Here is a 26,557-nt window from a genome sequence, read left to right on the forward strand (position 1 = left end):
ATAATTAATTCATTTTACAAACTTAAATAGATTTTTTTATAATTAAATATAATGTTAATAATTATAGAGTAGTTATTGAAAATTACCGTGCATGGCACGGGACCTAACCTAGTTAATATATAATGCTAAACTTTAGTCAGGTCACAAGACAACAACACTTGACTTTTCAACTTTTTGCCAAGTGTTGCTCCACTTATGCAACAATTAATTATTGGAAAAATGGAAACTATTAATCTCACCTTTGTTATTTCTGCTCAAAACAATCCCATCTTTTCGAAATCTGAAAATAATCTCACCTTTGACCTCCATCTGCTCAAAATGATCCCTTAACCGGTTTTTAAAATTGCAACTTGTTTACGAGGTGACTTGTCATGTGTCACCTTCTGATTGGTCATTTTAAAAAAAAAAAAAAAAAAAAAAAAAAAAACCCTTTACCCCTTTCGAAACCTGCGAGTCTGCGACCCAGCCGGAATCAACTCCCATTCCCCATCGACGCCCCTTCCTTGCCGGAATCAACTCGTCTTCCCCGTCACTCCTCACCTGACCAATCACCTAAATTCAAGCTCCCACCATTTCCCCCAGTCAAGGCAACCGAAGGGTGAGTGACTGAATGTCTAAGTATGATGATGCTCATCCCCAATTTTGTTCGATACAACTCTACCAATCTCGAATTTCAAAAACAAATCTGTTCAGAGGAGAAATTGAAGTTCAAAAATATATTAATCTGTTCAACTTTTTTTTTTTTTGGACCAAAATTAATCTGTCCTCCTTTCCTTCATCTTTTCTATGATTTTAGAAAAATAAAATAAAAAATTGAAATGTGTTTCATCACCGAAATTCCACTGTAAATTGAGCAGATTACCACAAACCAAGATTAACCATTTACAACTAAAACTTCAGATTATTCATCACCGAAATTCCACTGTAAATTGAGCAGATTACCACAAACCAAGATTAACCATTTACAACTAAAACTTCAGATTAGCAGCAATTGGGCATATTATATTAATAGTTAGAAACTTGGAACATATCTAATCAAAATCAACATTTTTCAATTCGTAATATTGAATACTAGTATCAAATTCAAACAACAATAACTAAGATTAAGAATCGGAAATCAATCTTATAAATTTGTTAACTTCTCACCATGTCACGCACGACAAATAAGCATTAATGTATATTTTTTTTTTTTTTTGACAAAAGCAAATGATATTAATAAAATCAGAGTTTACAACATACGAAATAAAATCTAAACCTTACTATATGGCTTTTAATATTTGAGCCATTCCAACTTTCGACACTAAAAACCAAGATACAAAACTGGAGTTGGTCGGAAAAGTTGCACATTAAGACCTCTTTATAGGCCAAAGAGCGGATACCTACTTCAAAACACAAAGAGAGCAGAGAGTATCGAAACTGTTTTATCATAGCTAGTTTAACTATACCTAGTGGGATCAACTTATCACCACGTAAGGTCTTCAAACCGATCACATGGACATGTGACCTATCATTCCTAAGCTGTTCTTGTTTGCAAGAAAGCTTTAACAACGTCGAGGCTCGTGAAACCCCAAAACAAAGTTTGGGCGCTTGCTTCGGATAGAAAACATCAAGAGTGATGATCACAATGATCACTCCAATGAAAAGAGCAGAATGACAACCATAGTCATTCCACCATAAAACACACCATACCCTAGCCATGACCAACTTCTCATTCGTCCCCCATACAACGGTAACCTTAGTTATCTCTCTCGACACAACAACACCAAATCCCTTGACAAGGTATTCAAACTCCCTCCTCACACAACTATCCAATAAACTATAGCCAAAACAACCAGAAAACCAGGACAACAACAAAGACAGGCTCAAATAAACCATACATGACTTTAAAAAATAAAGCAAACTCTGAATAGCAATAAAAACATACATACTTAAATTCAACGACCAAATCAGAGAGCCCCTTTTGAACCTTAAATTCGAAATCATAAAAGCAAAGAACCTCAAAACCCTAACCCTAACTTCACCGTTTCCGTCACGAAACACTCTTGACGGCGGCGTTAGGCCTAGCCTCCAGCGCAAGGACCCACGAAACCCTAACCCTAACTTTACCGTTTCCGTCACGGTCAAAATTACCAATGACCTTTATGACGGCGGCGTTAGGCTTAGTCCTTAGACCGCTTGTTTCGCCGGCGAAATCCTTTAAAAGTGAACCTTCCACTCTAAGGCGGGTAAACGGGGGCTACTCTAAATCTTCTAGCCGGATAAAGGGTCACAACCCCTTCATGATCGAAAATAAGAGGATAACAGAGAAGGGAAAATGGCGACGGCTCGGAGTTTGAAGCCGCCCCACAGCCGAACGAAACGGGGAAACGAGAAGGAAGAAGAGGAGGTGGAGAAGAGGAGGAGGACAGAGCCTCACCGCAGCGGCGCCGGACCTCCGATCCGGGGACGAAGAAGAAGAAGAGGGGGAACGAGAAGGGAGAAGAGGACGGAGCCTCGCCGAAAAGGCAAATAAAAAGAGAGAGAAGGGAGAAAACTTGCCGGAGAAACGGCTGCGACGCCGGATCTCCGGCGAGCACCTAGGTTTCCGGCAATAAGCTTGTTTAGAGGAAGAGAGAGAACATAGAGTTTTTGGGTAGAGAGAGAGAAATCTGGATTAGAAGTAACTAAAGAAAGTATAGTGTTGAGTCAACGAATATAATATCAGACGAAATAATATCAAAATAAGAAAAAGGTAGGTAGGTTACCAAGTTAAAGATGACTAACAAATTGGTAATATGGTGAAGGGTATTGAAGTTCTTAGCTACGAGAGATTTGAGGCAAAAAGGAGGTTTTATGCAGATAGGTTTATAATTTGAATGTAGTTTTTTTTTTTTTTTTTTTTTTTTTTTTTTTTTTTTTTTTTTTTTTTTTTAAGCAAAGCTGGGTATAATTTGTGAATTGGAGGAAGCTAGCTACATACGTTGCAATGGTATTGATAATTACGATCTATTTTCATTTTTTATTTTTTGAATAAACGATCTACTTTAATACAATTTAATATGATTTTAATTTTAGACTTTACAAAAAAAAAAAAAAAAAAGAAAGAAAATTCCAACATTTCTTATGTACAAAATAAATTGTAACTTTCAATAAATATCTTAATTATAAGTATGTCATAGAGTAGTTTTATATAATGAAATTTGTTTTAAAAGGTAACTTAAAAAGAGATTTATTTAAGATTATTTAAATCAACTAATAACGTAAAGTTCACTACCAATTGTTATATTATCATTCATTATTTTATTTTTTTAAAATGTTGCGGATATTATTAGATTAAATTAAGATCCGCCAAAATTTGAAGATTTTTACAAAAAAAGACATTAAAGACAACTTATCATAGAAATATCATGCAATAACATGAAAATAGGTGCAACTCCAAACTGATTTTTTAAATAGCTCTTGCCTTGCTACTTGCGTCACTTTCAAGAGCTATCAGATAGGCCAAAATCTTTTCCAAAACCACATAAAAACTATTTGTATCAATAATATGTTTTAAAAATTGGCATATAGATTAAAAAAGTAATTTATCTTAAAATTCAATAAGCAATTCGGGCATTGTCTGGGGCACAAAACTAGGTGTTATATACTTCAATTCTAGATTACATAAAATTTTAATAAGTTATATATTATAAACATCTGAAAAATTCTATATAAGTTTATGTATGTCAATTATATAAAATTTCTAATGTGTTATACATACATTGATGTCTGCATGACACGAAGGCGAGATAATGCACACAATTAACATATATCATACGTATAATAGATGTAAACATTGGCTCGGCGTGACGCTAACATTAGTATTATTCTAAATGTACATATTTTTAGGTTTGCACAGATATACAATAAAATATAATCATCCTCTTACCTATCAATGTTCCTCCTCTACACGCACCATTGTATACATAAACTAATAAATAACCGAATCTAATTGGTAGTTGTAGCAAAATATGGAATCTACATCATATAATCCACAAATATTTAATAACAATATGTAAGTACATCATCCTTCTTATAATTTATCTATAATTAATGTCTACATCCTAATCATTCTACTTGTGATTAAGTTATGAAATCATACAATAATATCACCAAGAAAATTTGACATGCACTAAAATGGACTCTTATGTCTAATAATGCCAATAAAGAAGGGAATGAAATGAGCTTTAAACGATTAGCTAAACCCCTTTCCGGTGGTAAAAGCTGTCAAATGGTCGTGGTATGTTTGTCTAGTTCGAAACAATGGAATTCTTAGTTGGATTTGTATACATAATATATTATGGAAGGTACGGTAGTGGAGCACTTGGATAAAGCATGTTGTTTTATTTTTTATTTTTATTTATATATATTTTAAAATAAATTGTACTATTACCTTTTTTTCACTAATAATTTGTCCTTTGTTTGATCAAATATCTAATACACGAGTACATATAATTTATTTACATTCCTTCCCTACACACCGACTTTGCTTAATTTTCAAACACATGTATAATATAGTAATCCTAATTATTTTGATTTGATTACCTATACATCAGTTTACTTTAAGACAATTGCATTATGTTTGAGAACACTAATTAAATTAGAGATGAAACTGAACGATAATTAGTAGTTTAAACTAATAAGATTGGTGATTATTGAATCAACGACAATTTGGCAAACTTTGGTTTAAGGAGCTGAAATGAATGTTTGTAAATAACTTATTTTAAATAATAAAAAAGAGACAGTACAAAAATATTCTAATTATCATTTTAATTTAAGTCAATATAACCACTATACATTTTGTGTTGGGTCATGTAATACTAACGATCGAGCCCCTTTATATTTTTATATATTTTGTTTATTAGTTAATATAAGCAAGTCAACTTGTTTTGCTATGTTAGCAAGCCACCTTATGCTAGATTTTAAAAATGATATGCATGCACGATTAATAGTCACACTTATGATTCTCATATCATGCTTAACTTATGATGAGCTTATTTAGGGTCATGTCAATTAATGTCGTGTGGGGCTTATGCCATTCGCTTGCCGATCCAACCCATATCCAACTCTATTGCTACAAAAGAAGATTTAAAAGCCGAAAAAATTAGATATATATAAAGATGTGATTTAATTAGAATCTTTAGATCAGAGTGGTACTATAATCTATAATAGCTAAATACCCACTAACTACCCTTCGAACTTCTAATTAAGCACTTATTTTGGTTTCTAGCTATTTAAACATACTTTCCAAAAAAAAACAAAAATCGAACTCTATTAATACTCCGTTTGAAACTAGATGGAGGCATGTCGGATGAGTACGAGGACAAACCCAGAAGGCCAGAAGTAACTAGTTGAATTTCACATATTTTAAAAGTGTTTAGTGTTTATTATTCCTTCATCTACTTGATATTTTATGACTTATCAATTGACATATACAATTATACAAGTATATGTTACTTTTATGTTGAGATCAGTTGGATCTAATTTCATGTGGTACACTAGCACAAGTTCTTGTCACAACTCATAACATGATCGGAATTTTACCAAACTATCTACAAATAGTAAGTTAATGATCAATGTTAGTTTGACCCCACAAAAGTCTTATAACCCTATTTTTCATTGTCACCATAGGATGAGTCAACCTCCAAATCCATGTAAGTTGACTTGGCACACATAAATTAATCATTATATATTGACTTTGTAGGAATTGTGACATTAGCAAACTAATGTAAGAATCAATCACATCATTAATTAAACTAGAGTCATTTAGTAAAGTAAAGCATCTTTTTAAACTCCTATGACAATAACCTCTACGGCTTAGTAACATACATTTGGTTTTGACCAATGGAAAAGCTTCTAGCTTACTTCCCTTTAGTTTTTGATATAACTTTTTTTTTTTTTTTTTTTCCATTTTACACTATTCACACACTATATTATGAAAATCTTTAGTAATTTCTAATAAATAATAAAGAGAAACTATATAGACATATGTGATAATATAAATTCATTTCACTAATCTATGTACGTTTTTGTCATGATTTTTTCAAATTTAATTATATCATTCTAGAGAATCTATTTAATACTTATAAGGACTGCACATAACACATATATCATTACCCTTATTGGTTGAACTTATGCATTGGAGAATATAAATAAAAAATATAACATCTAAAATTATATGGATGATAAAAATAATTACGCAAGCATATTAGAGTTACACCAGCATATTAGAATTTTACATTTGGTGTGTTTTCTATTCTTTGAGGATATCTTAGTTTGTAAGATAAAAGATATAGTAAACCTAACTCAATGATAAAGATAGATCATAATACTCATATACAAGTTAGAAATTTTGACATGAGGGCGGTAACACGGTGCATGTATACTAGTATTATGTCGTTGACTTTTTTAATTAAAAAATCGGTGGGATAATTTTTTTTTTTTTTCTTTCCTCTTTGACGGTTTTTAGGTGAAAAATATCAGTCAAATACAAAAGACCACAGAACAGTATAAGTCGTTTTATTAGTTTGTTTGAAACTCTGAATCTTCAATAATTTGTGTTTATATGCATAACATTATTTTGCACAACCTAATTGATGACATTAGATCGATGATTTGTATTATGCTTAAAGTTTTGAGAGTGAGGGATAGCTCACGTGGTTAGAGTTTTCCTTCCTTAGATCGATTCTCATCACCCGCCCTTGTGCCTGTCTAAACACCAAATAAAAAATTATGCATAAGGTTTTTTTTTTATGATGGAGTATATTATTCAAATTTTTTTGAGAAGGTTTTGCGTTAGGCCGGACTCACCGTGAGTCCAATATGTCTGACAATGATATTCTAATACCTGACAATAATAATCTAATACCAAACAATAATAATCTAATACCAAGCAATGATAATCTAATACCTGACATTATTTTCTCCTTCACCACTGACCCTCTTCTTCTTCCACGGTTACAATATTTTCTCTCTCCTCATTACATCCATGAAAACCCCTCCAGATTGGGATTTTTCACATTAAATCAAACAAAGCATCTCTTACACTCCAATTGTAGTGTTGCCGCCAAAACCACCACCATTTTCTCTCTCTGCCGTACTCGCCGCCGCAAATCAAACCCCCAAAACCCAACTCCATGTCTTCTCCGCCGGAAAATGCCGCCGAAAATGCCAATGAAGAAACCCAGAACAAAGAAGACGGTGGAAGTGGTGGTGGAGGAAGACGGTGGAATTGGGTAACGAGGTGATGATGGTTGGATTTCGATTTTAGCGAGAGCTAATGAATGAATGGTGTTGTGAGTGTTGGCGGCGGACTCACAGTGAGACTGTCTTACCCAAAACTTTACCAATTTTTTTTCCCTCAAAGGTTTAGGATGTGTTATGTTTCTATTTAAACACTATCATATCGTTCCTAACATAGTTAAATTAGGATAGTAGTACATATTTTAAACTATAAATATTGGTCAATAGAAAACTCTCCAATCACGGAACTTCACAATCTAACAATTTATATAATCACTTGATATATTTGCATTGAGTTCACCAATATTATAGTAAACACTTGTGCCTATGATCTAAATTGCATATGCAATGATATAAAATTCATTATGTGAAAAACGACATATGAATTTCTAAATAAAGTTACAAGATTTTACAAACTTTATTTTTTTTCTCAACTTTAAAATTTTAGGTGATCGAGAAAAAATATCATAATTTATCAGTAATAGAACAACTCAATTTAATAGACAGAAAAAGCATAATGCAAATATAATTATTGATATTACAATCTTAGTGTAATGATAACCGATTAAACAAAGGCTATTTAAAATTTATCATTGATTTCAAACGGGAAATTTGGAGGACAAAACAAGAATTATAATTGGTGATTTGGCAATCTTTTGTAGCTGTTTGAATGTTTAATGTGCCTTAAAGATAAAGGAGAAGTAAGGGGTTAGGGAGGTTTAATTATACCTCTTTGAAGAAAGTGACCAAGAATGAAACCCCACCTTTGTCCGTGGGGCTATGTTAATAATATAAATAAATGATGTTATGGTATGTTATGTATTGTCAAGTCTAAAAATATTTCCCTAAAAAAAAAAAAAAAAAAAAAAAAAGGGTTCTAAAAACACAATTCTTCTAGTCACACCTCGTGTGTCTTGCAGGCTTACTGTCCCACTTAGCTCTTCTTCCTTCGCTTTTATAAATTCTCTGTTTTTGCGTGAGTTCGTTTGTCCACATTTTTGTCACTTTATGCACCTCATGCCTACCAAATCATGACATCATATTTCTTTTCCTTTTTATTGGAGAGATTTCTTGTTAGGGTTTTAAGAAATTTAGATTGATAATTAAATTTTAGTATAATGGTTCATTATGAATTTTAAGCAAGTAGGGAGAAGAGGACTCATATCATGTTCGTAATGGAATTATTTGCTATGTCCAACTACAAAGCTTGTTCGAATTTTGATTTAAAAGTGGATTATCTGATCGATATATTAAGCGTGGAAATTTAACAATTTGATGTACGCTCTGATATCATATGAAAGACAAAAAATGCTTACCCTCTTAAAGATGTCTAAATATTTCACTTAAAAGCAATAATAGATGAGATTTGAATTTGTGACATTTTTGTCACGGTGATTTTGATACTATATTAAATAATCAGGTTAATCAAAAGTTTAAATTAATGGTTGAAACATTGAATAAGCTTATATATATGCTCTATCATTACGTATAAGTTTTATGCATGATCGATCAAATAAATATTCTTATGCCATATGACTTATATATTGTACTTTATGAGTGAATGTCAACATTAATTTAGTTAATGTACTAGGCCTTAATTAATATTGTACATGTATAAATGTTGAATTAATTAGTAAAAGTTAATATACATTATTTTATTAGCATATGCATGTTTTTCCATTTTACATTTGACCTACTATCATCTTATATCTTCAAAATCATAAATAGGTATTCTCTCCATTCCTTGAATGTTTTGTACATTTGCGATCTGCATATGTAGTTTATCATAATAAATTATTAAAAGATGATACAATGAAAAGGAAAATTTGTCAGCCAACAACGAATCCTCACTTCTCCCCACCTCGAAACCACCCCTTCCCTTTTTTTCACCTCTAAAACCACCTTTAACACTCTTCCCCGAGTCATTTAATGTTCTTTGTTAGGGTTTAGGGTGGTTCAGGTGTGGATTTAGGGTTTAGTGGGCGCTGCTAGGGGTGGAGGAAGGGGTGGGGGGTCATTTTGAGGTGGGGAAAAGGGAGGGGCATTCAAGGGTGAGGGAAAACGAAGGAAAATAGAGGGGGTGGGTAATCGGGGTGGAGGACGGAAAGGGAATGGGGGTGGGGAAAAGGGGAGGAATGGGGTCTCGGGGTGAGGGTTGGGGTATAAGGGTAGAGTCGCTGGCATGGGGAGGCCAAGGCGTCTGACAGTGGAGAGGAGAGGGGTGGTTGGGGCTGTAGGAGAGGCTACTGTGAAAGGGGAGGGGATTTTGGAGAATATATAGGGAGGGGTGGCTGCCGTGAAAAGGGTGGGGTTAAGGTGGTCAAAGCCGTGAAAGGGAGCTTTTGTAGGTGGGGCTCGGGTGGGGGGCGGTTTCGTGGGTGGGGCTGAGGTAGTCAACACCTTAAAGCAAGATCAATCCCCATTTTCTGGCATATTAAGGTATGACTTCGCCAAAAAAAAAAAACGTTTAAGGTATGATTTTACAAAAAAAAAAAATAAAAAAAAATTAAAAGGATGTTTCTAACAAAAAAGTTGTTTTATAAGGAGATTTTTGACAAATTTTCCTAACAAACATTAAGACAAACCCAACAAGATCTTTCATGATAATGTTTTTTTTGTATACACTTTACTAGTAACATATGCATGCATTTTATACACTCAATTAAGAAAAATATGAGAGAAGACAATAATGCAAGGTCAATTTAATTAAACAATATAACCTTATCACAAATACGAGAAAAAAAAAATTGAGGTTTTCACAAAGAATTTTTCATATGTTAGTTTACCTTTTATAATTACTTTTCCAAATAACATGCCTGGTTGGCATGTGTTGCAATAATTAAGTTAAAAACAAATGTAGTATAAATCATCAAAGACAGTCAAAAATGTTTTCAAACTTTACTAATATGAATTGTAAATGAGACGATTAAAAAAAATAATAATAAAAAAAAATTAAGTAGATTAAAACTAAATTACAAGCTCGAAGTTTCCGAAGAGGGAAATGTAAGTTCCTTGTATGCCTATTGGGGACTCGAAGTTGGGGCCTCAATGTCAATGAGAGATGTTTCCACCACTAGACTCTGAAATTAAGCAATAGGCTCATCAATAGATCTCTTTGATGGCCAAGTTTATTTTGATATCTTCCTCCATCATCTACCAACTCATGCATTATATATAAAAGTAGAGTGATCATTTCTTAATCATCTTGTGCCGGCCGGTAAAGTATCAAGTTTACGTTTTGTTGAACGCAAATGATTATTAATTTAAAATGTCCAAATTAAAATAGTATACGAGAATCAGAAATTTCATGGTGCAATGCAATAATGTAGTAGAATTGTATAATCACGTTTTCCAAACAACATGTGTGTCCTACATTGATAAGAGATGAGAGAATTACATACTTTATATATAAGGCTAAGAGGCTACTACTATTGCAGTTTGGTATTGGAATTTAACTTCCTTGGACTCGTGATGTGGCACTCTTCTGATGACGCAGGTGCGGTGCCCAAGCTAACTGATAGAGATTATAGAAATAATTGTACCGATTTAAAGGTAGATAAGAAAGTAAAAATTTATAAAAATCAAATAGATCGAAAGTGCCACAAAACACAGGAAATAAATTATCCACTTGATTATTACAAATTCATGTAAATTTCAAATTTGTAGTGCCAACCAATTAAGAAATATTAGAAAGTTCCTATGGAATGATCATGAATGTATTATATACTCATTATATTGTACATTTGAAGCATAGAGATAATTTATGAGCGACAAATAATTGATAAACTTCACTGGAGTGAGTACAAGCTCGACTAGAAGAGAAACCGACAACACACTTGTCTAACAAGGTTCAAATTAAAAATCAATTGCCATAGATGGAGTGTCCTACTAATCTTATACTTTGTATGTTATTCAATTGTTCTCTTAATTACAACTTAGATATAAAGGTTATTTTCATTATGCTTCTCCTTTGTAAGTGAACCACCTTTAAGCTTCCAATCGAGAAAGGTCACAAACTCCCTAGTTGAACTCTTTCTTTAAGCTTGCAATCGAGATAGGTCACAAACTCCCTAGTTGAACTCTTTCTCCGGATATTTAACATGAACTGTATAGTTAACTCATGAACCACAGATGTCTCATGCTAGGAGCAATCTCGTGAATACGAACATTCACGTGTGTTGTTTGGCAATAGAGTTATACAAGATTCAACAATAATTTCGTAGGCAATTAGCCTAATTTTACTTTAAAATATCACAAATTTTCATACGTGGTTGATCACACGATGTGGCCAAGGTTATTCGATTAGGGGTTACTAGGTTGATCAGAGGTTACTTGGTTAGGGTTTATTTGGTCGGTTAGGGGTTATCCGATCAGTGTTTTTGTGTGTGTCATCTAGCCGCATGATATGACTTGCCGCACGGTGTGCCCAACAGTCGCCGTTAAAAAATATCCCATGAAAAGATAAACTAAATAATAGAAAAATAAAATGCAAAAAAAAGAGAGAGATAGAATGATAATGGGAATGGTAATGATGAGGAGAAGAATAAGAAGTCGCTGTCTGGCTCTGACTCTGAGACTAAATCGACTAACGGAGTCTGTTTCTGTTCCTAATCCTGTTGTTGTCTCCTCTTCTTGCCCCCGCGCGTGCGCCGTGTAGACCCCACCTCACCTTAGTCCCACTCGTTGACCTTTTTATTCAACTCCTCTTCTAAACTCCCTATATGACTTTCTTCTTAGAACTAATACTACTATTAGCTTATTATTAACCAACAAATTAATTATTTTTAATTTAAATGGTGTGATGCTTAATTAGTAATATGCCGCCTTGTCGATTCTTTTATGTGTGGTTTACTTGCTTTGAGCAGCCCTCACTTTATACTTTTTTTAACAAAGTGTAATCCATTGGTTTAGTTATTAACTAACTTGTGTTTTGGCTTTATTTGATGGGTTTCAATCAACTTGTAAACCTACATAGTTGTATCTTTGGTGATCTTATGGTTTCTTGTTATATATAACAAGTTTGCAATTTGATTTGTTTTAGCAATTTGGTGTGTGGATTAAATTAGCCTTTTGATTTGATTGGAAACTTTCTCCCCATATATGTTAGGCTGTCGTGATTCTCAAACAACCATCAATTTTTCTTTTTTGATGACAATTAAGTATTATTTTAGTAGAAAATAAAGCCGAATGTTGATGATTTATGTAATTTTAAAATTCATGTTGATGACACAAGATGCCTCTCACCGTTCGTTCCTTGACCATGACAAAGTTCCTCTAAGAGAGTTCAGTTGTTGGGAGGATGATATTTTTTTTCTAAGAAAAGTAAGTTTCCTTTTTAGGTTGATGATAACGGGAGGAATAGTTTTCTCGAGCATCCAATCTTCTATGGTGGTATACTTTTCTTTAGAATGATATATAAATAGAATGCCACACATTTTCGTGTCTATTTCATCACCTCCACCCTATGTCGTCTCCCCTCCCATCCACTTCCTTGTCGTTCTCACTAATCTATTTAGAAAGGAAAACAAATTTATAGTTGTATTCTTCACTAAAAAAAACATTATCATTAGGAAAATTTGTTAGAAATTACCTTTTATATTGACCATTTTATGAGAAATAACCTTTTAAAAATTACGACACTTTAAAATCTTAAAAAACTTTCTTTTGACTATACCTTTGCTCAGATTATGCTATTGACTCTTTTTTCTAGCCAAAACTCCCATGTGAGTGGCACATGAATTTCCCATGTTTCTTTCCCAACCACCATGTTCACCACCTCGATCATGTCCTACCTTCATTCGAAGGTCATTCCACCACCAGCTCATCAGGCCCTAAAAATGGTGTACGCATACAAAAGTCATACATATTGTAGATAAATAACCTTCCCAAACAACACATGTAATTGTCCAACATTGATAAACGAAAAGAGTTAATAATCTATATAGTTAAAAGGTGGTTTCTTCTATCGTCATATGGTTTTGGAATTGAACCTCCTTGGACTTAACACATATCTTGTGTAGATAGAATAATAACAGTTGAAAACATTTTTTAACCCTTTTTAACCAAAGCATAAATACTTACATAAACCACTTAACGTAAGGTTCTAGGCTTCTTGCACTATTATGAAGTGCAAACGCGGGGTGTAGTTTGAATGTAAAGAACTAAAAGAAGTATGGGTGTATTGTATCGGAGTGTTGCCGTTTTCAAAAAAGGTAAGTTGGAATGTTGATGGATCTTCTAATAATGGAAGCCCAGGCCAGAGGTGTAGTGATTTTTATTTTATTTATTTTAATTTTTTATGCGTGATAAGGAAAAAAGGCCCTTCCGGGGAATGTAAGGGAAATTCCTTTTGGAATGTGGTTGATGAGATTCGACTCCAGCCTCAGGTCTGAAAGTCGGAGACTAGCTAACCATTCTAGCCTCCTATCTCATTGATTGTTGCCTTGTTGGTATACTAAGAAATAAAGGTGTAACTACTATTGTACATTTTCTATACTAGTCAGGATGATAAATTGCGACTAGACAGAGTTATCGAACTATATTGTACATTTTTTATTTATTTTTTAGTTTAGCTGGCATTATTTTTTTGACGGAATTGAAGTTTATCTAGTATTATTGATTTATCGAAGAATATGGTTCATTGGTATAAGAAGCACACGAGATCGCAATAGTTATCGAACTTCAAATACAATCACATGAATAAGATGAAAATTATCCTTGCAGCCACAAAATCAATAGATTGCCGTTTTGAAAATGTGTTTTTCATTAAAATGTGCAAGAGATATCCCTTAGTGTAACATTTTCTCAATAATTGTAGTAAATTTTTTTCCCACAAGGATTGAGTTTTACTTCCAATAAAAAAAAAAGCGAATGAATAGTGATCTTTCCTAATTAAAAGGGAACAAAATAGTTATTTTTTTCTTTTTAAATGTTGTTTATTAGTTCATAAACTACATTCTTATTTGTTTCTATTATTTCCTCTATCTCAATTTAGTGTACTCACTTGTCAGAGCATGCATGTAGTTTTAAGGTGTATTTTGGTGTTTAGTATCAAACACTATATGAATAGTTGGATACCTTTTTAAGTAAATGAAAGAGAATGTGAGAGTCTAACTTTTAGTAGTGGAAAGAGAGAAATATCTATAAAATAGTGGTCCTTGCCAAAAATAGAAAGGGCAAACTAAACGGGAGTATATATAAAAAGAACATGGTTATTTTGTAGAAATTTACGATCCTGTTACAATTACTTCGTATAATTTTGGTAGTTAGGTGATACAAAAAGACAATGGTTATTTTGAAGGTTTTTGTAAAAGTAAAATCAATTAATTAATAAAAGATTTACTTGTATATGACATTTACAATAAAAATCAATACTAATAAACAATACGAAACAATTTGGGTCAAATAATATTCTTACTTAATAAATTGTAGATGAGATGAGATATGAGATTGATGCATACCCCTTACATTGTTATTTGATGGAAATTTTCACGAGGAGGTATTCTTATTTGATCCATTGTAATTTTTAAATTGAACAAATTTTGATTTAATTGATTGTCAACATAGATAGAGCTAACATATATATGTTGCAACACCTCACAAACTTTCATCAACAACAAACCAACTTTCCAATATATAATTTTGTCACACACATTATGAGAATACAATTTCTTTTGCTGATTTCACAAGAAGGTGTGCCAAAATCTGCTTCTCAATTTATCTCGTTGGTGATGATATCCTTGAAGTAGAAGCTACTTTACTTTAACCTAGGTTAAACAAATTTCAATTCTAGCAAAAAAAAATTGCTTTTTTTTTTTTTAGTGCAAATTTTTTCATCAAACTAGGGTTATACATCCACCCTAATACTTTATCCTACTAAGGCCGTTTCCACTTTATCTTATTTTTGCTAAGCTGAAATTATTTTTACTAAATTGAAATTATTTTTGTAGAACTTAAAATTATTTTTACTAAACTGAAATTAATTTTACTGAACTGAAATTATTTTTATTGAACTGAAATTGTTTTTGTTGAACTGAAATTATTTTTACTGGTTCCCTATTATATTTCTTCTTTAAAGTTACTGAATTTTTACCGAAATGAAATTATTTTAACTGAATCGAAATTGTATTTAAAGAATAGAACTTAATTATTTTCACTGAACTGAAATTATTTTTGTTGCACTGAAATTATTTTTGCTGAACTGAAATTATTTTTTACTGAATATTATTTTTGTAAGGTGAAGTGATAGGGCCTAATACACAATTAAAAAAATAAATTATTTTATACTAATTATAAAAATTATTTTTACTGAAATAATATTTCTTTCAAAAAAAAAAAAAAAAACCTAAAATAATATTTGCACAATCACATCCATCATCAATTATCATGGCACATTTACATGTAGCCATAACAAGACCATCTTAAATTTTATCATCAATTATAAAGGTAAAATAAAGAAAAATAAAAGGTAAAAGGCAGTAACTGGCAGAGAAAGGCAAGAAATAAGTTCATCAGATTGAAAGAATATAAGATTAACATCCATTTACACTTTCAAAATTCTGGCCACTTGTATTACCAAACACACCCAAAAATCATCCCTTTTTTTTTTGTGTGTCAGAACCAGAGAAGCACATGAGCATCAATAAGCCTTATGATTAAGCTAGCATAGGAGTATATATTCATGGTATATTATTTAATTTTTAATTAATGGCATATAGAATCTTCAACTCTTCTTAAGATTTTTTTTTGTTCGACAAATTCCATGTTACAAGATTTTGGTTTCCCATGATTTTTTTAACTATTTTTGACATAAAGGGTTAATGTTAAACAACACCAAACGTAGCTAAACATTGTTTTTAACTTTCTTGCAACTTGTTATTTATGCAACTTTCGTGTAAGGAAATATAATATATGCCAATGTAATTACAACATTGCCCTATAGCTTTAGGTCTATTAGTAATTGGAAATATATTTGGCCAAGAAAATAAAGAGATTCAAAATTGTAGTCTAAATAATCTTTATGTTGTACGCATCCTCTGCATAAAAAGTGTTGAGAATCTAGTCAAGGTAAGCATCTTTAGGTTTGCTATTTCATTTAATTTTATGTACTTGTATTTTTAAATTGAAAGGACTTATCAAAATACCTGAATTATTAAAGTTAGACTGGTTTATTTTTTGTGTCTTATTGTCTTGCTCCTCGCCCCTATTACTCCAACCAGTTGTTGTAAAAGCTTACCTTTTAGGTATCTTGCACCACCTCGATTGATGTTGATCGAGTCGAAGTGGACTCGATAGTAGCCCAACTTCTTTCGAGTCGCTTTCTTATTTCAAGAAGGAGAGAGCTTATATTAATGAGACATATCGTATAAAGTATAGGGCTTTCATAATAATTTGAATTTGTAGTAAACAAAACCTCTATCTAACCAGGAAGTGTAGAAGAATAAACCTCTCAATTATCATCACCACATGTAAGTGTCCCACGTTGGTTGAAGAAGAGAGAGTTAATCACTTTATAAGGCTAAGGGACTACTCCTTCTATTGGCATATGGTTTTGGGATGAAACCTCCTTTACACTTGTGAAGTTGACTATCTCTTTTGATTTGCAGGTGCAGCTTAAACTCGTATTTGACAGGAAAGGTATGAAATACGAAGTATATAATAATAACATTGGAATGTGTCAAAGAGACAAATCTTGTCATGCATTACCAAATATAAATTGGAAACTTTGAACTAATTTATTATATATTCTAGGTAGCTTTGGACACCCTTATTTAACGGCTTCCGAAACTTTGCTAATTCTCCTATCTACTCATGTCAGTGCAACATTTTGCATTCTTTGATCCTATTTGTGTCCACTGTTCAGAGTTAATTATAGTCACGTTAGTAGTTTATATTACACTATTAGCAGTACAAACCATTAAGTCCGAATGAAGGGATAACTATTAAAAACTAAAACGGGATCCATCTACGAGGTGTCTAGCTACCATCACCAACCTTACTTCAATCTAGCTACTAAAAAAACCATCCATAGAGAAAACTATAACAACAGCTTTACAGAAGGCAGATTCTTATTTTCTCAATTTAGTACCTCATGATTAGCATCCAAAAAGAATTGCCCTCATGATTAGCTAACTTGGCCAATTTACACAATCTTTTTTCTTTTCTTTTTTTTTTTCTCTTTTACTTTTTTGGGACAATTTGTTTCATTTAACCACTTGTATTATAGGGTTATATTCAGTGACTCAAAACAAAAAAAACTTTATATTTTTGTGGCACCCCTTGATTGACTATAAAGCAAGTGACAACAATCTTCATTAATTAGATAAAACATTGCACTCAATAATTTACCAAAGTCATACAACTTAAGGATTAGGGTAATTAAGATAACATAATTAAGCTTAAGAAACATCATTAGTTAGCCATCATTTTAAAATTAATTTATTTAACAAAAGTCAGAGAATTTCATTTCAAAATGACCTTTCCTTGTTTTCATGATCACCCTAGAAACCCAAAAAATAAAAAAATAAAAAAAAAAAAAAATATTGTCAACCACATCCTTCTCAAATGGTATAAAGTCGGTAATATAAATATGTGGTCAGATGTAGCGGTCCATTTTTCATTATTTTCATTTTTATCATCAACCCCTTCAAAAACCTAAGCAAAGTTATTTCCCTTTTAAAAGAGGAAAAAACCTGAGCTTATATCACTTGTAACACAAGCTTATATTATTACTAAGAACAAAATAGAGAAAATAAATACAAACTATTTTTTGTCATAAATATTATGGCTGAAGAATATTGTGGAGGAGCAAATTGGTGGGATTCAACTACATCAACTAATAGAAGTAGATTCGACGGTGGTAGTGGTGGCGGTGGCCGCTCCTCTTCTACTTCCTCTACTACGACGCTTGCTAATAGCGGTGGTGGAGCTGGTTACGGGTGGTTAACCGATGGACCGACGGCGGTGGACACTAAGTTGGATGCTTCTTCGCTTCAGCTCGTGGGGCTTGGTTTGTCCTCTCAAGCCATGGCAGAGTGGAACCAACAACAAACAGCTATACTGTAAGTAGTAATACAATTATTTTTACTCACACCAAAAAAAATAACATCATGATATATATAATGAAATTCTCGTCCTCAGTTACATAGACTAAATCCCGAAAATTAAGGAAAATCGTATATAGTACGGTAAACACTAAGTGGAGTCACTTCAAGAATTTTCAAACTTTGTAATTATACATTTGAATTGATTTTTGTCATTTTGTTTTTCTTTTGACATAGAAGGAATCCGGAGAAAGCCGAGAATAGCTTTAGGTCCATGCTACAAGAGGGCATGGGCCTAACCGCGAACTTCCAGCAAGACGCGAGTGGTGGTGGAGGAGGAGGAGGAGGAGGAGGAGGCGGAGTCATGTTCGGTGGTAGTAATTCACCACAGTTACATCAATGGAGACCAGACAAACTATTTCCGAGTAGTGAAGATTCGAGCACGGATTTTAAACAAATAGGGCGCGGATTTTCCTTAGATAACCAACCACAGTTTTCACCTAATGGTAGCTCAATTGAAAGCACGGTTACTTGCCAAGGGCTAACCGCGCCTTCTACCTTTCAACTCGATACTTCTTCTACTAGCTCCGTCTTTGGTAGCCCCTCGAGTATCTTGCAAGGTCTTATGGGGACTGAGCAACATAATCAACAGCAACATACACAACAACAACAATTAAATACGACGAATTATCAACCTAATTATTTTGGTATGGGTAGTGTTACGAGTAATGATCATCATCAACAACAGTCGCAATTGCCTTCTTCTTGGGCGAAAGTGCCTCAGTTCCTTAGAGCTTCTTCTCCTAAGCAGCAACAGCCGCAACAACAACAACAGCAACAGCAACAACAACAACTTCATTTCATCAACAACGCACCGTATTGGAGTGCTTCAGCTCCGTTAACTGATGTTAGGCCGAATTTCTTTTCATCGTTGCAAGGTGCTCAATTGCCTAACATGCCAACATTTGAAGAGAAACCAAAGGTAATTAAAATGATACTTCACCTTATTAACTAGGGTTTCGATGATTTAAGGTAAATTTAGTTAATAGAATAATGTTTCCTTCAACTAAAACTACCTTATTAACATTTGGCGGCAGTAATAAGTTAATATTGTCTTCGAAAAACCATCGTCCAGTCATTTTTAATATTAGTATATATGGAGTATGCTAGCTTTTTTTTTGCTTACTTTATTTATATTACGACTTGGTAGACTACAATGGAGGTGAGAGATACGAGCTCAATGACGAAAAAGAGTGGTTCCGAGAATAATAATAAACGAGCTAGGAACGATGGTGCTTCATCAACTTTGCCACCATTTAAGGTATTGATTATTCTTAAACTTGTAGAATTAGTAAGATATGTTAGTTGTATGATTAGTTCATAGGACACATTGATGAAAGAGTTGCCTAGCTATAGCTAGGTATATATTGTACGTTATTGATTGATTGTGGGAAAATCTTTTTACCAGGTGAGGAAAGAGAAGATGGGGGACAGAATCACTGCTCTTCAACAATTAGTTTCGCCTTTCGGAAAGGTAAATTTTAATTTTAAAAATGAAGTGACCTCAAAAAAAAAATAAAAAAATGAGTACTCTGTATTATACATATGTCTTCATTTTAATTGTATTAAATCAATCTACTTTATCTTATAATAAGTTTGAATACACTATGATCGCATAGAATTACAACTGAACGGATGTATGATAAACCATATTATTACTCGATCACGTTTGATTACATAAAAGTCAACTTTACAAAAGTGCAAATCATACATGATTTGAAATGACTACACTATCATATACAAGTACATACAATACCATATATACGTTGTATACATGAATTACTCTTACACGAAATAATTATCATCTATTTTAGCTAGCCATCATTATCTCACAATAATAAAGACTACATTAATAATTAAACTTAGAAATATACAAATACCAAATTTAGGATAAAATTTGCTAGAAATCATGTGGTGCTAAATTTCCCACCGTTTCTTTCAGCTTTAATTTTTTACTTTATAGAAAAAAAGAGCTAAGCATGGCATTGATAGATGATTCATCAAATGTCATTCCTTTGTATTTCGATCAATTTTCTTGGGTCGAAAAAAGCTTACTTTTTAGGCTTTATTTTTTTGTGCACACTAATTAATATTGGTCCATATATGAATCATGGTATATTTCTTTATTTCCTTTTTTATTACCTTTTGCAGACTGATACTGCGTCAGTCCTCTCTGAAGCCATTGAGTATATCAAGTTTCTCCATGAACAAGTCAGTGTAAGTTCATCTTTTTTTATAAATAAATAAATAAATGTATAATCTTAATTAATTAGTTAATTAAAAAAATACAAACTTTGTAGGAAAATAAATAGGTCAAAAAGTGTCATATATTCTAATTTATAATAACATTTCTTTCGTGGGTTGAATAACAGGTTTTAAGCAACCCATACTTGAAAAGTGGAGGCTCCTACCAACAACATCAACCGGTATATATTCTCTATATTTTTTAATAGTAGTTTAATTAAGGAAAAAAAAATGGAAATATTTGTTTAATTTTTTTGTTCAATGATGATTGCTTTGTAATCATATGTGGGATTATGCCTTAATAATGTAGGGTAACGAAAAGGCGAAGATTGATCCGGATGGTCCGAAACAAGATCTAAGGAGTCGAGGGTTATGTTTAGTACCCGTTTCTAGCACATTTCCTGTAACACATGAGACCACAGTAGATTTTTGGACGCCTACATTTGGAGGAACTTTTAGATGAAAGATAAAGGGATCATTCATAAGAACTTATTCTTGATACGACAGTGAAAAAAAAAGGGAGAAATATACAAATCATAGACGGAATCTCCCTATGCAAGTTGAATTTGAGAGAGATTGGTCGATTGATGAGATAAATCGAGGAAATGAAAGGAAGAAAAAGAAGGTGGATTTGATGACGTTATAAGAATGCAGCCATATGAATTTGATTGTGTAGTATAGTACTAGCAAGGACATTGGAGCATGGAAAATTGGAGGGAAAAAATGTGAATATGGAAAAAAAAAAAAAAAAAAAAAAAAAAGGGAAAGGAAGATGGCTTTCAATCCAAAGGATAGAAAAAAGGGAGAATGCATGGACCATTTGGATAGCCAAGAAAAAAAAAATCATGGTTATCTTTGGGGACCAAGGTGCAAGCTAAAAGAGCTAGGACCATGAGAAAATACTCATCATCTTTGTAATAATTGCATGATTATGATTAGTTTTAATTGTTAATTATAGGTAGTGTTGAGGTTGGTAAGAGTTTCACCAACAAAGAATGTTAGAAAAGCATAGGAATTGAAGTTTATAGTATAGGATCGACCTAATTCATCTGTTAGCTTTGGATGAAGATATTAGCACTCCATAGACAGGTCGGAATTCACTCATGCGACAAGAAGATTAGCAACCGAGGGGATAAACTTATAAGTCTTGGAGTGCTAAAATCCTCATGCGATTTGTTTAAATTAATTAAAAGGTAAAACATACTACTTTCTTTTAATTTGTATTGGAGGATTTGAATATTTTTCAAATACATGCTGATCAGACGTCATTAATCTCTGACTTCTTTTTATTTATATAGCGTGTAATTTGATGCATGCGAGTATGATATATGTGGTTATACAACTTTTTATGATGACATACATGATAAAACGAGTTTATAATCATCTAAATTTATTTGTTCTTACATTTTTCTATGAAATGCACTAATTACCTTTTAAATTGCACATGTATGAAATTACTCACTTTGTAACTTATATCATGATCATAGAGATAAAAAGGAGGAAGGGAGAGATATAGGGTGATCGTTTGGAATAATTGAATTCCAGAATAGGAGAGAAAGAGAGTGAATGTGGGGGATGTCATTGGATTGGAAATCTAACTTTTAGATTTGTTTATGTGATAGGGAATATGTTAGTGGGAAGTGCTTAAAGGGGTCCACAATTTCCTACTTTTTGGGATTTATTTTTATTAAAATTATGTTCTTGTAAATTAGAGAAAAATAGTAAGGAGTAAAGTGTAATTTCCAAAGGAGCCCATCATCATCCATACTTTTGTGCTTTTCATCGAATGGTCACATTGAGGAGCGTCCATTGGAAGGTTTCATTGGAGCAAGAGGCTAATTGAAAAAACAAAGGATTTTTTTAACAATCAAAAGTTTTAGTTTGACTTCTCATCTTGGATTACATATTTTTTAAATGTATTTTGGTGCTAAGGATGGCTAACACAAAAGAAAGTTATATTATCTTCAAGTACATCTAGATTTATAAAAGTGTGTGAAGTTTTGAAGAAAAATAATTTTTGATTGCTTTGGATCAAAACCTTTGATTATAGATTATCCTACCCAAATAGCATATGCTATATGGTTATAATTAACCATGGATTGATAGGGGAGTCAAGGTGCTATAAATACCAGCTACGTTACCAAAGTATGTAACTTTATAAGCTCACAATTCAAGTAAAATTGTGACAATCTAAGATGACGTCTTAGGTCATATGCTTGTTTATTCATATATAGGAGAGATAACATCATTCAATTATTAGTTAAGGACATGTGATCCGGTCCTCAAGTGAGAGTGTTTTTAACGTTTAAGTGAAAGTTAATTAAAGGATTGCTTAAAGTTATTTGTTAAATTAGTAATACGTATGCCTAATTAAACGTATTTTCTTTTTGAGAGAGAAATAACACTACAACTAGGGGTATAAGTATTTGTATATTGACTATTATCTTAGTGCAAATTTAGATTAATAGGTGTAGTAGTAAATGCATGCAATAGAAATTTTGTCCCCTCGTCTATGCATTAATTATCCATAAACCTATTCATTGAGGCCAAATACGCTAATCAAGCACAATACACACCGAGGTTACAAAAATGAAGAGCACAAAACGTTCCATTATGCAACAAGGCAGAATACACAAATTAGCTACACTACTAGCATGCACACTTGCAGTAACCAACACTAGGAGCAAAACATTGATAGCCTTTAGCAATCTTATCTTGCAACGCTTTTCCATATATATACCCTAGATCGATCTTCGTGATTTTCATTAAGAATTCTCCTACAAACAACCCTATTTGTACATACTATATATTAAGGCCCTTCAAATCCCATATTAATTAAATGTTATATAATTCTCTATGCAATTCAAAGGCATGTTTAATTTATGTCGTTTTACTTACCTATCTAGCTATTCTTGATAGAACTTGGATGATTAATAAGATATCTAGCGTGGTTGTTGATGAGTATATAATGTAGATTTCTTGAGAGTCGAGAGTGGATCTAATCAACAAGACCTACTTTTAAATTAGGGAAGTGTACAATAATTTAAAGAGGTCCGAGTAGAGTTTCTTGGAGGAAATTGGTTTCTATAACCTTGCACCTCCAACGTTTTTACTCATGAGTAAGAAAATCCATGTAATGGAGATGAGTCTGTAGATTGATTAAAGGGAGTGTTAATCTTGGGGTCATCCTAAAGTGACTATCAATCTATTTATTGTCCCTCGTGTTTGTATTGTGGAATACTAGAACCTTATACGGAGTATTTATTTGTTCAGCTAATAAAACTAAATGCTCTATTATATGAGCCAAGAGATCAGTAGTGGTGTTTACATAAAATACCTAACTGTCAATAATTTATCTTACTTTTATACGATTGTTGTTTTTAAATATATAAAATTAAAGCACTTATATGTGTACTCTAAAGATAATATGATTTATTAATAACATATTAACTTATAGGCTACATATGGAAAATTAAATTATCAAGATTCCAATTCACCAAAATGCACCTTGGCGCCACCAAAATGGTGATATGTCACTACTATATCACTTCTGCACTCGATCAAATGATGATCGAGAATAATAGTTAATATTGATTTAGCTTGTAGACCAATTGAAATAAGATCCTCAACATGGTTAAAATATTCATGGCTGGTGAACAAATCATCAAATGTGTTCTTTGACATGGATCCCAATTTGAAGTCTTTAGTTTCTTGTACGAGAATCACCATAAAAATTCAAGTTTTCATCATCATCATCAATTTAAATGATTACATGAATATAATTAGAACATATTGATAAAAAAGGGTGCTGCTCATTTAAAATTGTATCTTGGAGCTGTTTGGTCTCTTCTTTTAAGTAGAGTAGTCGGGTTAGGCTGAGTCATGCAAGCCCACATGGCCTACTAGCGGGGCTCACTCTCAAGCAAGGGTTACCTGGAATTGATCTAAAAGAATTCGAGCTATGTCAGGCTCATGTTAATTTTTCATAAACAAAGCTCATGCACGACACAGTCCCACAGTCTATGTGTCGTCATGTCATGTTGGTTAAACCATGCTAGAATGCTCCCTGAGTAATGATGTTATTGTTCCTGAGTAATATCTTTTTGTAGATTAGTAAAAAAAAAAACATAAGTGAAGACTCTTTTTGCTCGCGCCATATTTTTGAAATGATGTTCATGCACATCTCATGGCCCACAAGCCCATTAATGTTTCTCTCATATCATACCAGATTAGGTCATTTATTTTCATATTGTGTCTAAATGTACCTCTTGTTAGCCCAGTCTATGCCCCGCTCTACTTTTAAGTGCATAACATGTTTAATTGATGTAGTGATGGTTCATTTGGAGGATTATTACATGGCCTCCCTTATACCCGGAAATAAACAATGCATTTGACAATAAAATAGAGCTATCAATTAAGTGTTTATGTACAATGTGTTACAATTTATGTGGGATAACTAATGATGGTCATGTGCATAATATTATTAATCTTGGGATGCTAATATGCTATCACTACACTTGAATGTTGCAATTTTAGCTCAATTTTTTTTAAAACGATTCTCCCTCACTTTTTCTATACTCGTGTGTACAACTGGTGAGTTGCTAAACCGCAAACAAAAAGAAAAGATGAAGCTCAAAGTCGGTAGGTAATAGGAAAAGAGAATGTTTTACATGTACAATAATTAAGAAAATTGAAAGCTTTTGATTTAAGAATCCTTTGGGATAAATGACTAATGATTAAAAGGAACATTTTCAATTTTGTTTTATGAGCAAGTAAGAATGATATGATACAATTTTATCCTACATACATCATTGTACCGTACCATAATTAAATATAAATGGACCCTAATCTACTTGATTAGTGTGTACATAGATCATACTTTACCTTCTTACAAACTTTTTCCTTTTTCTTTAAATTCTTTCTGCTCCTTAAAGGCTTTAAAGCACACATTGATGATGATTAAAAAGCATATCTCATATGGTGTACGTGTATCTAAAATCTAACCTTAGGCTTTGGAATTATAAATACCCTTAGGTACGCACAATAACAAGATTTCATCATAAAACCAAATGATAAAATAGCCTTGACAAATTCATATGTTAATCGTCCTTCCTTTTCTTTTAGAGCAAAGCCAATGGATAACCAATCTACCTTCATTCTTTTTCTTGCAATTTGAGCTGATGTACCAAGATTATAATTCACTCTTGATACCCTTGGCGAATTTCCATCAAGCCAACAAGCCTAACTTGGAAGAGAATGTGAGTATGTGACCAAAAACAATTCCAATAGGATTCCATCATAAAAGCAATTGATAATGCATGGAGCAATTTACTAGAGTTATACGACATGATAACCATCCTTCCTCTTGTCTACAATGGGATAATTAGTTCTAACTCATACATGAATTATTTTCTAACAACTTTTCTCATCGATGTGTCAAAATTGACTAACATTCAAGGTATGTTCGAATTTATTAATTAAAGCTTGAAAAAGAGAATAATATTGAGGATAGTAGAGAAGATCATGTTCATCAATCTTATTTTCAATATTGAATTATACAACCAATTAAATGAACGCTAAAGTTGAGCATGCAAGGCCCTCAAAGTTGTGCTTGAATTATGAACAAGAAAAAGGTGTGTTGTGTCGAGCTCATATCAATCTGCCATGCCTATAATCCCATATATGGCTTTGCCCACATGTCGTGCCACACTAGTGAGCACCTTAATAATTCTTAGATATGTTGTTAATTGATTAAAAATGATATTGTCTTGCTCTTGTTAGGATCACGTCAAATTTCAAGAATGATGTCTTTTCACAGCCCATAGCCTATTGTCATGTCACTTTTGTCGTGCTAGGCTTACAACGGGCTTATGTTGGGTCATGTCTATTTTGTGTATCGGGTCTAAGCTGCCAGAGTCCCACCCCAAGTCCCCAATCCATGCCTAGCTCCA

The 26,557-nt window shown here is 32.7% G+C and overlaps 1 protein-coding gene across 3 annotated transcripts; it reads left to right on the forward strand.

Moving 5' to 3' along the window:
- The first annotated feature begins 17,445 nt into the window (after positions 1 to 17,445).
- On the forward strand, positions 17,446 to 21,882 carry LOC110693169 (transcription factor bHLH123-like). 3 transcript variants are annotated; one of them, XM_021870293.1, is made up of 7 exons: positions 17,446 to 18,320; positions 18,543 to 19,284; positions 19,513 to 19,623; positions 19,771 to 19,836; positions 20,514 to 20,579; positions 20,735 to 20,788; positions 20,917 to 21,882. In XM_021870293.1, exons 1-7 carry the CDS (start codon positions 18,043 to 18,045, stop codon positions 21,067 to 21,069), a joined length of 1,470 nt encoding a protein of 489 aa, XP_021725985.1. In that variant the 5' UTR covers positions 17,446 to 18,042; the 3' UTR covers positions 21,070 to 21,882. The 3 variants fall into 3 exon arrangements, with proteins under 3 accessions (XP_021725985.1, XP_021725986.1, XP_021725984.1); XM_021870294.1 differs by having other exon boundaries at positions 17,455 to 18,320; positions 18,540 to 19,284; positions 20,514 to 20,573; XM_021870292.1 differs by having other exon boundaries at positions 17,467 to 18,320; positions 18,540 to 19,284.
- Positions 21,883 to 26,557: the final 4,675 nt, after the last annotated feature.

Source organism: Chenopodium quinoa, unplaced genomic scaffold (assembly GCF_001683475.1).
Source record: "Chenopodium quinoa cultivar QQ74 unplaced genomic scaffold, ASM168347v1, whole genome shotgun sequence".
Lineage (NCBI taxonomy): Eukaryota > Viridiplantae > Streptophyta > Magnoliopsida > Caryophyllales > Amaranthaceae > Chenopodium > Chenopodium quinoa.

Coding starts and splice junctions, on each gene's coding strand:
- LOC110693169 (XM_021870292.1), top strand. CDS start 18,043: ATGGCTGAAGAATATTGTGGAGGAGCAAATTGGTGGGATTCAACTACA. Junction 19,837..20,513: donor TAGTTTCGCCTTTCGGAAAG/GTAAATTTTAAT, acceptor TACCTTTTGCAG/ACTGATACTGCGTCAGTCCT. Junction 20,789..20,916: donor CCTACCAACAACATCAACCG/GTATATATTCTC, acceptor TTAATAATGTAG/GGTAACGAAAAGGCGAAGAT.